Source organism: Lycorma delicatula, chromosome 7 (assembly GCF_047948215.1).
Source record: "Lycorma delicatula isolate Av1 chromosome 7, ASM4794821v1, whole genome shotgun sequence".
NCBI lineage: Eukaryota > Metazoa > Arthropoda > Insecta > Hemiptera > Fulgoridae > Lycorma > Lycorma delicatula.
Genome location: NC_134461.1, coordinates 87,892,912 through 87,910,856, shown reverse-complemented (window position 1 = coordinate 87,910,856; position 17,945 = coordinate 87,892,912). Strand labels below are relative to the sequence as shown.

The window sequence follows — 17,945 nt, the reverse complement described above, 5'->3', positions numbered from 1 at the left end:
AAGAAGTTTTTCTGCTATTATTATAAGCAGATAATAACATTCAAATTGTTAGTATAAAAATAGCATTTCTTCCACAATTAAACATGTAATTTTTATTATTCTATGTTATTATTATAATAGTAATTTTATTAATCATTAATGGTCTATTGGTTACTATTAATGTTATTTATAGTTCATTGCCGGGATGCATTTGTAAATTTTCCAGTACCAGAACATTTGATTTTGTAATATAGCATATCGCAAGAATATGGCTGGTTACATGACAATGTTATGAAAAATGCCCATTCATTTCAACATTTACATTGATAGGACACAAAGCTTATTATTTTCATATCAATCATTGAATTTTTTTTTAGCAACTTATTTTATTGCTGTTTGCCTATAGATATCCAAAAGTAAGGACAGTTTTTGTGTGGTCTGATTTTTATAACTTAGGTTATTTTTTTTATGTTAATGTAAATGTAGGTCAAACTTTAAGTTAAAAAAAATTTTACGCGAAAGGATAATTTTTCATCTCTCCCAAAAAGCAGTACTGGAACAGCATTCAGGCACCAATCCACCCCTGCTTTAGTGAGATACAGAGTCCATTATTAGGTGCTAGTGGTTTTATTACATTTTATGTTGAATTAAATGTCCATAATTATTATTATGTGCATGCATATATAAGTAAATATGCATGTGCATGCACACACATGCGCGCACGCACAGAGAGAGAGAGAGAGAATGATGAGGGAGGAAGGAGGAGATAGACACTGACAAAATGAAGTTAAATTTTTAAAATCGAAAAAAATTTATAAAAAAAATTCTCATCTCAGAGAGTCATAGGGAGAGGAAGAAGAGATATATTGAGTTCTTTCATCAAATGTTTTAATGTAATAAATACTGTATAAAGAATATCTTTGTTATTTTTTTCATAATAACTAAATATTTTTTCTTAATGTAAGGTTTTTCAATTATAGTTAAAAATATTTTACTTGTGTTTTTGTATTTCTTCCACTAGTTGTTTGAATTTATCTACGGTATGTGTGAAATTTTAGTTTTTCTTTTAGTTTAATTTTAGTTTCTCCATATTTTTTTTATAGATATTTAATCCGGTAAATTAATTTATTCTGGACATTTTTGGACGCACTATATTTAATAAAAGCAATACATTTCTAAGTTTGTGGTAGTTTTTTTATCTTTTTAGTTTACCATTTTTCTAACTTTTTTTTTCTCTTCATATTATTAAAAGAATAATTTGATATCTAAATGTATGAATTGAAGGAAATTTCATAAGATATTGGTATGTTACTATTAGCAGGATTCTTATTAAATAGAATATAATAAAAAATTAGATATCAAAACATGTGATGGTTTTTAAAATGCATTTAAATAAGTTAGTAAAATTTATAATTGCTTATTTTGTGCTTTACACATTCTGTAGAATTTTTTTTTCTCTTGATTAATTAAATCAGTAAATTAACACAAGTCTTCAGATATGTGATTTTTTTAAATAAGTAGGAGTCTAAAAGATAAATTATATTCAATATGCAAATTAATAGTGAATAATTTAGAATGCTTACATCTTTGTCTTGTTAATGTTTTAGGCAAGTGCCTGTAATAAATGCATGAGTTTGTCTTTCCAGTGCTTTTTGGACCATCATTTTTTTTATTATCTTATGTTTATGCAATAGCTTATGTATTCATTCTTATCTTATGACCTATCCAATTTTCCCTGTATTTTTTAATGTTCTCATGAGCATTGAAATTATTTAATCCATTTCCAATTTCTGTATTTTTCTTCTGATTTTATTATAATTTCTCCAGCAGCTCATCATAAATAGCAGTTCTTGCTAACTGTTGACTCCTTGGCTGAGTAGGTAGCGTCTCGGCATTTCATGTAGAGGTCGCTGGTTCGAATTCCAGTAAAGTATGGCATCATAACACATGCAACCAATTTCCACTGGGCTAATACCTGTTGATGCTCAGTCTTTCACTATGAAAAAAAATTTCTACCGACTGAGGTCTTTATTTTGTTTGCTTTATGAGAGACCATCTTTCTGGTCCATATAGAAAAGCCAAGAGTGATACCGATGTATAAAGTTTTATTAAACTTTTTTTTCATAATTTATTTAAAATAATAATTATCTGAGGCGAAGATATATAATTAATTTTGATGTTTTAAAAATTTCTTTAGTTATGTATGTCGGTAATTTACTATGAAGGGCCTAATTAAAATAATAAAGTGCATTCTTGCAACCTGATGGTTTTGCATCATAGAAATGTATTGTTTCAGGGAATAGATACTGGAAATTGAAGGACATTAAGTAATTTAAATGCCAACAATCAAAATTACATTCAATAAACCAATTTCCTCGGTACTCTGAAATTTAAAAATCAGTAATTTACATAAGATACCAAGTATATTTGGTCTAGTTAGTATACTATTGTTTACAAAATAAAGGATTCTTTTTTTATTGTTGTTTAGACATTTGACTATGACTAGGTTGATTTATCAAATTTATGTATTATAAAGTGATCAAATTTATCTAGTTAACACACCAAACAAATGATAACATATACTTTGTGAATTGTATCCATAAATTTTGGCTGAGAGTGTCTCTTGAGTGTTACGTAGATTTTTATTACATCTGGTGGCGGAAGCATGTTATACATAATATATTAAACTCTTCAGCTTGTTAATTATGTTTAAATGGAAATAAATCTTTATTAATTATACAGTATATAATACATGATGTAGTCTTATAAAATATTTAAACTGTTGATTAATTGATATACAACACATCAATAATTGGTATCGTTTGTGTTTATATAACAACAGGTGATGTTATGACGTAACAGACCAGCTGATTTTTATAGTGGTGTGGGTATGTACATATGTATGTATGTATAAATATATATATATATATATTTGTATATTACAGTATATATACATATATTTTTATTTCTTTATTGGAACAGATGATGTTGGAATAGAGGGTTTCTAATTCTCGGTTTGAATGCTCTCTGTAAGCCCTATTCTTTCTTTCTCTGCGTGTTTTTGGGCTGTCTATGTGTCTTTAATCCTGCTCTGTTCTTTCTCTATCTATCTCTGTTACACTTGATCAATAACTACGGCGCCCAGACATCCATCACATCCCTCCCCTTTCCCTTCCTCTCTTCATTTCCCAACTTACCTACGACTACTGCCTGCCTGCTCGTCCTCTTTAAAACTCTCACGCAATTTCTGCCTACCCTATTTTAACCTCTCTAACTACTCCCTTAAAATTATTATTATAATGTTGTTAAGTTCATATTAACTTAAATTAAAAATGTTTATTATTTTTTTTAAATTTTAGAAAAATTGTTTGGATTTATTATTTCAGTATCATATACTTGGATAACTGTATACTCATATTAATGTGCTTTATTATTAGTTAATTAATATATACTACATATTTTTAATTTATTATTTTTTTTACATCGTTCAACCCCCTCTGCTTGACATCTTTGCATTTCATTTGAATTTTTTTATTTATATTGATAAAAATAAAATCTAAATAAAAAATTATTAAGTAAAATTTTGAAGTGGATTTATTTAATGGAAATAGTTTTTTCACGTTCTTATCGTGTTTGAATTTTACAGGTAGAAGGTTTTTCTGTGCTACATTATATAATGGGATTTGAAAATTTTAAAGTTATAAAGCACGAGAGATGTTTTTAAAATACTTTTTATTTTAAGAACGATCGCTAACAATTATATTCAGTTTTTGTTATATTCTATTTTTATTTTAAATCTTTTTTTTTACATCGAGATATATCAAGTACAAACTAAAACAGATGATATTTAACAAACCAAGAGAAGAAGAGAGACGTACATAAAAAGAATGATCAGCAAAAGACAAAATTATCATTTAATGCAGCAGTCAAATTGATGCATTAATCAGTTTGGAGATGACCGAAGGAAAGATTAAGAATGTGGCACCGAAAATATTGTTTTTTAGTGACATCTAAGAAAGATGAAAGTCGTCTTTATTACCAAATCTAACTTCTGGTTCCAGGAGAGGAAGTCTTTTAAAAATAATAATGCTGCTCATAATTAGTGAGAAAAAAATTAACTCAGCCTAACATTTAAATTAATCAACCCATAAAATTAATTATTAAGGTCTTATTTGGATCTTTAAGGATCGATTATTTTAAAGATTTTCCCAAACGCTGTAGGACTTTGTTTGTTAATAATTATAAGGGTTGATGTAGCATTTTTATAAAATATGAAATTAATCTACGCATATTTATTGTCTGGGGAGTACAATTCTACAAACTTCTGGTAAAACGTTTTTAAGATTGAAGTAATCTTAAAGTTGTTTATCTTATTTCGGTTGCTCTCTGGGGTACACTTAACTCAATGTTTCATCTTAATACACATTTTACGCACTATGTGCTATTAAACTGGTTAATCGAAAAAATTGATGTATTCCTAAAAATACTGATTGATGAAAATTGCATTTTGTTAAATGAATGTGTTTCCCAAAATTTGAAAATATTTAATTTATTTTGAGAGCTACACTGAAAAATGTTAATATTATGATTTAGTATAAAGTAGGATTTAATTAGCAATCTTTATAATTATTTGTGAAATTGTAATTTTTAAAGAAGTTTATAAAAACAAAAAATGAGTTATATTAAACGGTAATCGGAATTAACATTTTAAAAACCACTCTAAAATCCATTTTCAGGGCACGTTAATGTGGCGGAAAAATTTAAAAACATACTTATTTATTTGACATTTGGGGGCTGAACTTAATGGTATATTATTAGTAAACATAGAACAGTGGTCGGTTGGACATTGTCCTTTTCTGTTAGATTGTTTTATATAAATTGCAGCTCCGCTTTAACTGTACCTAGGTTATTTCGCGATCAGTTTATATTACGCGTCATGATGGGTACCGTCTTTTCATGCAATTAACTTAGGAATTAAAATGTTCTATTAGATTTTTGAAAAAAGAAATCGGTTTACGGGTTGGGTAAATATTAAGGTTAAAAGAGTTAAAAACAATCATATTTCTAATTATTATTATTTCAATTTTAGAGTTTAAAACTTTGTTATTATTTTAATTAAGACGAGGCGGTGTAATTATATCCAAAGTGAATATGGAAATTCAAATAGAAATAAGAACACTACCGAGCGAAAAAATAATTTGTGCCAAACCGTACAGATTTGAAGGGTTAAACAGCCGGCAATATTGTTAATAGGCACGATGCTACGTTCAACGTAGATCAGTCAACAGGGTTTTTTATCATTACAAAATTGTTACCCGGAAACTGATTGCGAGATATTTTGAAGTACATTTCGTAGATGAAAACTTATATTTTAAACTGGAAACTAACAATTGTTTAAACAATATTTTTGTGCAAAGCGTGCTTTTTTTCATTTTTTTTTTTGTATAAAATGAAAAACGTTGGAGGAATGACAATAATTCAAACAAAAGTTGTAGAAAATTGGAAAACCCGTAAAATGAGACTTTATGCATTTTAACTGATGCATTTCCCGCCGAGAAAATCAGGAAAAACTGCTAAAAATGGTTATTTTTGCGAAAATTTCCAACACTGTTATTTTTACGTTTGAAGCATCGGCCTTTGGGGAAAATATAGGTAATGTATCATAGAATATGTGCGCAAAAGCTGGATTCTATCGGATGCATACTCTGTGCACAATACACATTCTAAATTTCTCATGCCTTTTCTTGCAGAATTCATTCTATCTCGTACGATCGTTTAAATAAAAATTTAAAACGGATTCGGAAACTAACAGAAGTTAAACAACAGTTCATTAATCTACTTCCATTCTTTTAATTGGTTTAAAATGCACCCAGACGTCGAGTGTTAATGCGAGCGCGCCGGTGGTAGCGCAGTATCACCGCCTCGCTGTAGACCATTTTTAGCAGTCTTTCCGAATTTTCTTGGCGGGAAATTCATCAGTCATTTTACAGGTTTTGCAATGTTGTACAACTTTTTTATTCTACGAGTATGCATTGTCATTGCTCCAACGGTTTTCAATTTATACGCAAAAAACTGAAAAAAAAAAAAATATTTTTTTGCACAAAAACATTGTTTAAACAATTGTTACACCTATTTGCGAGTTTAAAACATATTTTAATCTACGAAACGTACTTCAAAATATACCACAGTCAGTTTCAGGAAAACAATTTTGTCACAAACTCAGTCCTTTTTTTAGCTCTATTGACTGGTGTAACTGCAGGAGAAAATTTATTAAAGCACTAAAGAAGAAAATTTTTCCTTTAATGAAATTAAAATATATCGATTATATTAATATATATCGATTATAAGTAATATAATCGATATATTTATTTAACAACTGGCAACATTGCTAAAGTGCCCAATGCTACGTTAATGCTTACGTTATGAAATGCTACGTAAACAAAATTATTTAAAGCACTAAAATAGAAAATTTCTTCTTTAATCGATAAAATTGTACAATTCACCAAAGGGTTTAGGTATAATAACTGCCTCATTACCTAAAATAGGGGTTCTAGTTTTTATAACTTGTTCTTTTTTAATCTACCGATTTGAAAATATTAGTTCTAAATGTATTTTAAGAAGCGTTATTAACATGGAATTAGTTTTTTCTTTCTTAAAAAAGATTTCAAAAAGATATTACTCTTTGCTAAATATACCAATTTCTTTTAATTTTTGCTATTTTTATAGGAAGTTCTTAAATTCGTTGTTAATTTTTTTCCAGGTAATCTAAGTGGAAGATATTTTAAACGAAACTTAAATATACAATTTAAAGGTATTTTTCTTTGTCGTTAATGTTGTTTAGGGTTGGATTGGTATAAAATAGTGTTAGGTAACGTGATGTCTTGCTGAATTTCAAAGAATTTTCGGATGGAAAAAGAGAATTATTGGGAAAGGTTCTTGAACTTTACAACTAATTTGGGAAGTTCAAGAATATATAATTATGTATTATTTTGTTGTCAGAATTAAAAATAATATACTTCTGTTTCAGAGAGCTCTTGCTCACGATCAGTAGCAGTTTCTTTATGCTTTTTCTCGGAATTTATTATCTTTTTTAAAACCGAGATTTCTCGTCTTATCATTACTGGCAAACGCAGTTTTTCATTCAATCATAATTTAAAAAAAAAAATAAATCTGAAAAACTTAACCGAAAATGAAGTCTAAAAAACACTCTATAATTAAAAAAATTTTCCAATCTTTCATTCTTCTTTTTGGAGTCTAAAGTAAAGAAATTTAGCGTTTTTTTTTTGTTGTTATTACTTTTTTTAAAGTCGTTTTGTTTTATTTTTTAGGAGTTTTATACATATATGTCAAAATTTGAAAAAAATTATATCTTTTTACGCGACTGTCCAAAAAGGAGTGTAATATATGTAGGGTGTATATATTATGTATATGTGTGCCACTGTAGCAGCTCAACGGCTGTACTGATTTAGATATATGACTCCGCATTGGAATCCTTACTTTACCGGGAGTGTCATGGCTCTATATGTGTATATGTTTAAATAAATTGAAAAAAAAAGCAACTATACTACTTAAAAATCCTATATACAAAATTTCTCTTTAATTATCCTATATTAAAGAGCAATTTTTGTCAACATTGTTTTTTTTGGGCAGTCGTGTTTTTTAATTTTTAATATTTATAACTTGTCATATCTAACAAAAATGAATACTAGGAGAAATATTAATATTTAATCAATTAAGGAAATATTTAAATTACATTTTTAATGTTTACGATAATTTATGTAAAATTTTATGCTTTTAGTGCTTTGACATATTTTTTTCTCCAGTTAACGTAGCCTCGGGCCATGTTAGCAATATTACCGGCTGTTAACCCTGCAAATTTGTACTGTTTTACACAAATTAATTGTTCGTCCGGTAATTTGCTTATATGTATTTGAATTTACGTATTCATTTTGGATATAATTACCACAGTATTTACATTTGCTGTTTGTAGCTATGTAGATTATTCATACTGTAGTACTAAGTATTATTATTATTTAATCAATTGAAGAAATTTTTATTTTTTGTTGTCAAAGAGATGACATGGTTAATAAATTCCGGTGAGATAACTGGTAATCCTAAATTCTTCGCCTCATATCCGCTGTATATTCAGTAGGAAGTATATTAACCTTTCTCTATTTGAATCCTAATACAATCTATATTTGTATATAATTACTTATAATTATATTTTGAATGTTATTAGAAAAAAGGTGGGCCATAGACCCGCCGCAAAAATGTTACGTGGTTTATGTTTGATTACACATGATTTTGTTAAATGTTTTTACAAATTGTAACTAAATAACGTTCATGAATTTACCTTACCAACAACAAAAAAAAACTTTTATAACGAAAAGCTTCAAAACCCTGTACATTTTTAGCTGTTTCTTGAGCTGTGATTTTTTAACACAGTTCTAATCCCAATTTTTTCCTTTTTTTATCGCCAAAACACAAATATAATTTTAGATAAAAAATATTTATTCTATACATATATATTTTTATAAATTTCAAAAATCTTGTTTGCAATATTTTTTTTTTAATAAAAAATAATAAGTATAATAAATGTTAATGTAAACAACGTACTGTTTATAGTACACAGTACAATTTATTATACAATTGTTCCGCTAGATGTAGTTTCATTCAAAATAAAAATGTGAGCACACAGAAAACAAACCAACGCACCATGATTTTTTATTGGAGAGATAATTTATTATTCTTTTGGGGTTAAATTAACGACACTTTTAATTATGGTCTGATTCTAAACGAGATAACTGCCGAACTATAATTACGTATGTTATATATTATTGGGCAAGTTTTGGAGTTGTATAATCTTGAGAAATAAAACTAATATCGTATTAGTTCAGTATAATTTAATTACAATGTACCTTAGAATCAGCTGATCTGTTAAATGTGTATATTTTTTCTTTATAAGGATATCTGCTGAAATATAATTAATTTTTTCTTTGTTCTTTTCGGAATTATTTATTGTAATCGTTGGATTTGTTTTGTTAAAGTTTGTCTTTTTTTAAGAGTTTCTTAATAAAAACAGTAAGTAAGCGGTTGAAATTTTTCTCTTTCTCTTTCTTTTTTCTCCTCTCTATTTCTCTCCAGTTGCCTACCGAAGTAAAGGCAACAATTTGATTCACTTTTTCCTTTTTCTGTTATTAGATTTACATTTTCTTATCGTACTTAGTTTTATTTGTATTATTTTTTAGATTAATTTAAAACTTTGTATTATAATTAAATAAACATTTAAACTACCTATTTTTTTCTTTCTTAATTTTTAATTTTTCAAAAATCTTTTATATTTTATGTAAATCAACGGGGGAGGGGGAATTTGTCACCATTTTTTTTTCTTAATGGAATGTTAATTGTTCTATTTTTATTTATTCCTTTTTTGTGGTGGGATTTATAAAATATGAATTTTTTAACGTCCCCTTTTAAGTAAATGAATTCATTCAGTTTATCTCTCTCTCTCTCTCTCTCTCTCTCTCTCTCTCACTCACTCACGCGCACGTTTGCAAATATTACAGCCTATAAAAAAGAAAAATCGAATAATACAAATTGTAAAATATTGTAATCAATTCACAGCTCTAAATTTATATGCTTGTGTGTTTGTTTATAATTGATGCATCTGATCTCACTTGTATTTATTAATAAGTAATTAAAAAGTTTGTAATATTATCCAAATAGCACGACAGCACTCTCCTTTTCCACTCGTATTACTGGTTGAAAGTATTAGTGGAACGTAGTAGGTGTTTGTGTTTTCTGTGACTTATCGCGCTGTTTGTAAGCCTAGCAATTATTTTACTGGTGGCTTCCCGTGTATCTTATAATGAATGTAGAAGACTGGTCGTTAAGCCATTTGGTTATTAAGGGTAATTTTTAAATTCACAGGCTTACGTTTAAGTATTAGTATACTTGATTGTACACGGGTTTACTTTGTCAGCTATCAAGTCAATATGTATGGCTGTGTGATAATTATGTTTTTCGTTTTCAGTAATACATATAACTCAATGTACTATTCATTGTTGAATGTTTTAATTTCCTAAAATGGTATTACAGGCGTTAAAAAAAATTATGTTTCTTTCCATTTTGTAAGATTATCGACGAAATGTGTATACTACCTATTTGTAAATAGTTTACTTTTCATAATCGCATATAACTCATTAGCATTAGCAATCTTTTTTACTTCAGTAGGCTAAAATAATAATAATAGTTTATTATTATTCATAGTTACGTTTATTGTCGGATGTTGCTTGCTTAGCTCGCTAGAGTGAGTTGGCAGCTCTTTCGACAGCAGCTGCTGATTCGGATGGATGTAATACGGATTCCATCGGGAGTTCCTCTTCTTCGTTTTCTTTTTTTTGTTTACGGAATTTCCATCTCATTCTCGCGTCATCGCCTACTTGCACAGAATGCGCTATTATTACCAGCGATGTTAAACTTATACAAAATAATGATAACGGTACAACAACCGCTACTAATAAATCTCGTCTTGTTTTATCTAAATCAAATCTTGCTACTACTCTAAATGAATCGTTCTGAAAAATAAAAATGCAAATAATAATAATAAATGTATACAATTAATATTTATTACGTGTAGTTAATTTTATTTATTTTTCTATTATACTAGAAATAAAGAATTTTAAATTTGTAATCTGATGCAGAAATGGGTTGTATTACTATTAAAGCAGTAATCGTTAAAATATATGTGTTAAAAATAATTATAAATATAAAGGAAAAGTTATAAAAAAGTAAAATAGAAACAAATTACTTAAATAAATAAAACAAGAACCTAAGTAAAACGCTTTATTTTAAAACAAGAAAATTATATATATATAAATAAAATTGTAAATATTCGTTTGTTCAAAATGTTAAATCCCCGAATGTTCTTCACCGATTGCTTTGAAATTTTGACACAACGTTGCATTCGAATACGCTTGTGTTTTTATATACCTAAGATATCACACTCGTGACAGGTAAATACATGCTTTGTTTGAAAAACAGCGCTATCTGTTGGACGTAAAACCAGCACACGCTGTACTAAATATTTTACGTTTCCATTTTAGTGTTTCCGTTATGTGTGTCCGCTATAGAATAAACAACTACTGGACCGATTTACGCGCGGGGAAAAAAGGGAGAAAGGGAAAAATCGGAAAAGGGAAAAATGGAAAAAAAGGAAGAAGGGGAAAAATGAAAAAATAAAACGGGGAAAAGGAAAAACAGCAAAAGTAAATGGAAAGGGGAAAGGAGAAAAAAGAAAAAGGAAAGGTGGAAAGAGGAGGGAGAAAGGGAAATAAGGGAAAGAGAAATGGTGAATAAAAGGGAAATGGAGACGAAAGGGGTAAATGGGGAAAAGGAAATAGAACATGGTAAAAATGAAAATGAGAAGGGGAAAAGTAAAGGGGGAAAGGAAGAAAGGGTAAAAGGGAAAGGTAAACATTTTGTGAAGTTCCGAAATGTTCATTTTGTTAATGTTTTATCAAACTTTAAGTTGTGTTCATTTAGTCTATTACTCAAATTTAGCAATAGCGAAGCATTGCCGGGTCTGCTAGTATATATATATAAAATAGGAATTAATAAAAAAAACGGGCTTTAGAAAACTGTCGTGGCAATTGTTTTTTTATTAAAGAGGAAATGTAGAAGCATTTTTTAGTAGAATGTCTTCCTTAGAATAGGACGTGGATCACCTTTTCGCGAGTTTTTTTTCTTTATACTTACATTTTTGGTTTTTCAATTATTTTTTACAGTTTTCAAGTTTTTTAAACATTTTTACTTCCTTGTACGAAGTAAAGGAAGTATTGTGATTGTGAAAAATTTCGGTTTTCAGATTTCAACGAAAATATATATACTTTGACCATCCCTGAATCCATTTTGATTAGTTTCGGCGTGACGACTGTATGTACTCAAATACGATTAGCTGTAGGATGTTGAATTTTTAAATTTAGGACTGTTATAACATATAGTTGTGCACCTCCGTTTTTATTGCAAACGAATGAACCAAAACTGTCCAAAAAAGCCCCAAATATAAACAAATTTGGATTTTGGACTTTTTCTTAACTGCAATAATAAGGCCTCATTGATAGCTTTTAAACGATATGTCATAAGCGGTACTTATTTTCATTGGTTCCAGAGTTATAGCCAAATGAAAATTTAATTAATGAAATATTTGGATCTTACAAGGGGAAGGCACATCGGTTCGAATCAGACTTCATCTCCTTTTTTCGTTTTTTTTATTTTTTTTATTTAAATATATTGATTTATTAATAATTATTAACCTCTGATTGTAAAAAAAAGTTACGATAAATAATAATTCAATAATAATAAAAAAATAATTAATGAAATAAAATGTTATTTAATTTTCATTTAAAAAAAAAAAACGTGTATGTGTAATTTAATAGGCGTACAAGGAAGTCATATGGTGTCCATATCAAATTCTTTTTCTTCAGATTTCTTATAAGTCCAATTATATATTTTCAAAAGTTAAACAATTAGTCAAGTTTTCTGAGAAAAATTACATTTTAGAAAGTTCTAAAAAAAAAAAATAGTCAAGAAAAGATTTCAGAAATACAACAATCATTAAGGTCGGCCCGGTAGAACTGTAAAAATAGGAATACGCGTGAGAAAACTTAGCTACGAACAGCGTATGAAAGAAAAAGGTTTGATAACAAATAATCTGAACCTGTGACACACTCTACCTGGACTGGATAGTTCATAGACTATTTTAAAGAGTTTACTTCTCTACCAGGTGAACCACAACCCGTTCTTCTCCTCTTAATTTAAAGTACGAGTATAAAATAGGGTTTATCTCACGAAGACCAATAGCAGCAATCTTTAAACGTCGTTGAAATATCTCTTATCTTAAACAAAACTGAAAAATCTTTAATGTACCAGTATATTGATGTATCAGTTCTCAACAATGAACTTTCTCAAAGTAATCTTTTAAAAACATTTAATTCTTGTTTATCATAGGCATTATTATTATTATTTTTATTTATTTATTTTTTTTTTATACGACTGCCTAAAAAGGATTGTGATGTACAGTGTGGAGCACGAAATGACCCAACATTTGGTTTTGTTAAAAAACATTTATTTGAATCGCAGTGCAGAAAAGTAAAATGCAACGTATTTATTGAACATGGAGATTATATTCTGCTTATCACGTCTAACAACTTCTTCAACACGAACTTCTAAGTTGTTAATAACTCTACAACAAATATCATCGTTTGTTTCGTTGCACACCTCAATAATCAGCAGTCACAGTTCTATTACTGTACGAGGACATTTAGGGAAACTCTTTTACTTTAGAAATCCCCAAAAAAATAATCACACGGAATCAAACCGGGACTGTTCGGTGGCCAGTTCTGTCCACACGCAAAACGATTAGGAAATAGGTTTGAAATGACATTTTCGTTAAAGGTTTCATGCAGAAAGTTTCAAACAATATTACCTGTGTGTGATATGGCTCTATCCTGTATGAACCATTCGTTTTCTAATTGAAACCCTTTTGAAAGAAGCTGAGGAATAAAATTATTACGCAGAATGTTTAGATAGCTTCACTGTTCAATGTATGTTCAAAAAAGAGTAGCCCTCTTACCCCGTGACTTGGGATAGCGGCCCATACCGTAATTCATGAAGGACGTGTGGATTTTCGGAACCCCAAAAACGCACATTTTGTTTATTAACAACCCCATCTAGGTGAAAATGTGCCTCATCTGAAAACCAAACATTGTTCGACGATACGTCTTGGTTCACAGCCGGTTCAGCGAATGCCATTCTTTGATGTTAATTTAGACAACACTGTTATTTTCTATGGATACAAATGCAAATCAGATTTTAATATTCACTGCACAGATAGCCTAGAAATCCCAAGTTGTACTGTTGCTTTTCTTGCTGATTTGCCCGGACTCCTCAGCAACGCTGCTCTGACAGCTTCGACATTCTGTGGAGAACAAAGATTGGCAGGCCGTTCGCGTTTACTCTCAAATACTGAACCGTCACTATTAAATTTTTCGTAAAGTCTGCGTATTGTTTTAAATGAGGGCGACCACCGAGTTTGAAAATGTGCACGAAACCGTCTTTGTGTAAGCATCACACTTTTTGTTTCATTAAAAAACTACACAGTCTTTACGCGCTGCTCAACAGTCGGTCTTCTTTTGTCAGTCTTCTTGGAACGATACACACACAAACAGCGCATTCGGAAAGAGAAGAAATTAATATTCATGAACTGCTGTTACCTTAAAACACATTAATAACCTAAAAACCTAAAAAAATTATTGTCTAAACAAATGTTGGATCATTTCAAGCGCCATTCTCTATTTAGGTTGTATGTATGTATGTTTGTTTCACCGTAGCAGCTCAACGGCTGAACCGATTTAGTTGTGTGATCCCGCATTGGAATCCTTACGTTTCCGGGAGTGTCATATACAGGGTCATTCACGGGAACCGGATGTTTTTGAAGTGGGTTGTACTCGGGTGTTCGTGGTGGGAGGGGCACGTGGCTGGTGTCTGACGTTTCCTTTGTTCATAGCATTTACATTTTAGTCGTTGAGATGACACCGTGGACGCTAGACCAACGCCCGTACGTCCCTCACTGTTTATTGATTTAAGAGCCTAATAAATGTTTTAAAAAAAAATAGTTTGTTTCCTGTAACCGATCGTAAATTATAATGACTTGCTGTACTATAATTTTCTTAATAGTTTCTTTTTTTTGTTATATTTTATAGTTTGAGAAAGTAAGTTAGAATACTAAATTGTAAATGTGAAATGAATGTTTAAAAAACTTTATTGTTATTTTTATAAATGTTAATGGTTTGAAAAAGCGAATACGAATACTCAATTGTAAAGTTGAAATGAATGTTTAAAAACCTTTGTTGTTATTTTTATAAATAAAGCCGTGTTACTTGACTTACCTTTGAAATTTTGACATTTTTATACAAAATTTCAATGAGCTAGAAATGGAGGAATTTGAGGCGTGTCAAAACTCATGAATAAAAATTAAAGCTAACATTGTAACTCGTATGTAACTTATATTCAATTGTATTAGATGTAATACAGGGTCATTCACGGGAACCGGATGTTTTTGAAGTGGGTTGTAATCGGGCGTTCGTGGTGGGAGGGGCACGAGGCTGGTGTCTGACGTTTCCTTTGTTCATAGCATTTACATTTTAGTCGTTGAGATGACACCGTAGACGCTAGACCAACGCCTGTACGCGTATGACAGTTTTGTTCGAAACGACGAATCCGTAACTGCTGTTCAGCGAAATTTCCGCCGTCAGTTTAATATCCATCGTAATGCAAGTGTCCCTTCTCGTAACACAATATTGCGATGGGTAAACAACCTTCGAACAAGCGGTTCAATATTGAAGAAAAAACCACCGGGTCCCCGACGAACTGCTAGCACTCCGGAGAACATCGAACGAGTAAGGGAAGCCATTGTCAGAAGCCCACGCCGCTCTATTCAAAGGCATTCAGCAGCGCTTCAAATGAGCACAAGTACGGTAAGACGAATTCTGCATGCAGACCTGCATTTGCATCCTTACAAGATAGCCGTCGTGCAGCAGTTAAACGAGCAAGATTTCACGCAGCGATTACAATTTTGTCGACAAATGCTTACCGTTTTTGAAGAAAATGAAAATTTATTATTGTTAATGAGTGACGAAGCCCGTTTTCATCTGAATGGCTTCGTCAACAAACATAATTGCCGGTGTTGGGCAGAAAGAAACCCACATCAGCTTCACGAGAGACCACTTCATAGCCCAAAGGTGACTGTCTGGTGTGCAATAGGAAAGGTCGGTGTTATTGGACCATATTTTTTTGAAGAAAATGACGCTACCGTAACTGTAGCTGATCGTTACATTGCGATGTTGAATACGTTTTTCATCCCTGAGTTACGAAACCGGGGAATCGATTTTCAAAATGTGTTATTCCAGCAGGATGGAGCTACAGCGCACACAGCGAGGGCAACGATGGCTGTTCTCCGTAACTTGTTTCCGGGACGGATCGTTTTCAGATTCGGCGACATTCCTTGGCCCCCTCGGTCCCCCGACTTGAGTAGTTGTGATTTTTTTCTGTGGGGGTTTCTGAAATCGCGTTTGTACGGCAATAAACCTCGTACATTGGAGGACCTAAAGATCGCAATTCGTCATCACGTCACCCAGATTGATGTAGACATGCTGCAAAGAATTGAGGCCAGTTACCGTGAAAGGCTACAACAATGTATTGCCCAAAATGGACATCACTTGCCGGACATAATTTTTCGTTCATGAGTAAGTAACAAATCCTTTGATTTAACAAGTGTTTCAGTACCAATAAAACTTTTTTAAAGTAAATATTCAATTTTTTATGATTATTTTAAAAACATACGGTTCCCGTGATTGACCCTGTATATATATAATGTGTGTGTGTGTATGTGTATGTGTGTAACTAAATTTAAAAAAATTATATATATATATATATATATATATATATATATATAATTGTCACCCGCACGCTCTTTAATTACCCTATATTAAAGTCAGCAGTTTTTTTTTTGCAGTCGTGTTTTTCAATTTTTAATATTTATCGTTTGTTTCAAACTTAAATTTATTTTATGGCTAATTAACAATAAATTTTGGGTGACAATTCTTTTGTCTTCCAATCTTGTAGAATTTAATTGTGTAATAGAATAAAATTAGGTTGTATTGAATATAACTGGGGTAGGCTATTTTATTATCTGACCATTTTTTGTTTCAATTTGTACTGTTCACAGTTAGATTCAATTATAAGTACAGACGTTAAATTTTATTATTTGTATATATTTTTCATTAGCAGTTTGTTTATTTATTTTTTTATTTTAATATTCTTATTGTGTTTTTTTGACTATACGGAATTTTAATGTTCAAAATGCCAATTCGATTATAGATTTTTTCCAAAAAGTTCTTGAGCGTTTCCCTCCTTTCTTTATATTATTTCAATAATCGTTTAACTTGGAGTGATTTTTTTTTATAGAGCATAAAGAAGTTCTTATATTGTCTCTAAAACAACTTTTTTTTTACGTGTATTGAAACAACTTTCTTTAACGTATTACTTTTTTGTACTCGTAATACTGAGATAAACTGGCTATCATGACTGCATCAGAGTGGGTAAGAAAAGAAATTTTGAATTTTATTTCATAAATTTTTACCACGTAATTTGTATTATTATGTAAATCTAAAATAAATTTGTTATTTTGTTTAGTTATTAATTAAATACATTTTTCTTATCTTATAAACTGACCAGCATAAATAAGTGTGTATTGATCAGTTTATATATATAAATACACGCGTGCATGTGTGCGAATATGAAAAATCTGCTAATAAATAATATTCAGATTGTTCCACGAAGAAACGGAGAAACTTTCAGGGATTGTTCTACTGGTGAAAATAATTAAAAAAGTTCATCTAAACATTGGTCTTGTAACGCTTTGTTTTCTAGTTACGGCTAGCGAAAGATTTCCCCCGGATTTTAGCTCTTCTAGTTAAAAGAAGCCGTACTGTAATTTTTGGGACCCAAATTAATGAGTAAAGTTGGTAGTTTCTTATGTAATACGAGCTGGGAAATAGGATCAAACCGGTACCAAAACTGTAACTCCAGTAGTTTTTAAGATACCTGACGTAAAATACACAATTTGGTATCGAAAAACAAGTTTTTTAGGTTCGTAGTAAGATTTGTTAAGTGAATAATAATTGGGGATGATTTAGTAACAAAACTTGTAGAAAATTAATGTAAATACAGGAAATAAAGAGTAAATAGAAACTTTTAAAAATTTGTTTTTTATTGAAGCAAAACAAACGAAAAGTAGACAGAAAATCGTATTTTTCTGTACCTAATAAACGTTATGTTTAATACAGCAAAATAAAAAAAAATAAAATACATGAAATGATAAATGACAAAATAAAAAATCTCATTTA

General features: G+C 30.1%; 2 protein-coding genes across 3 annotated transcripts in view; one reads left to right on the top strand and one right to left on the bottom strand.

The window, feature by feature from the left end:
- Window positions 1-17,945, top strand: part of LOC142327629 (cilia- and flagella-associated protein 298) — a 467,369-nt gene that overhangs the window by 68,870 nt on the left and 380,554 nt on the right. The gene's annotated exons all lie outside the window — the stretch shown is intronic.
- The window catches only part of Teh4 (tipE homolog 4 phospholipid transfer protein), a 38,836-nt gene continuing 31,156 nt past the window's right edge, over window positions 10,266-17,945 (bottom strand). The window contains exon 6 of the mRNA XM_075371487.1: window positions 10,266-10,556. Within this exon, the coding sequence (XP_075227602.1) occupies window positions 10,284-10,556 (273 nt within the window). The 3' untranslated portion in view covers window positions 10,266-10,283. The remainder of the gene's footprint in view (window positions 10,557-17,945) is intronic.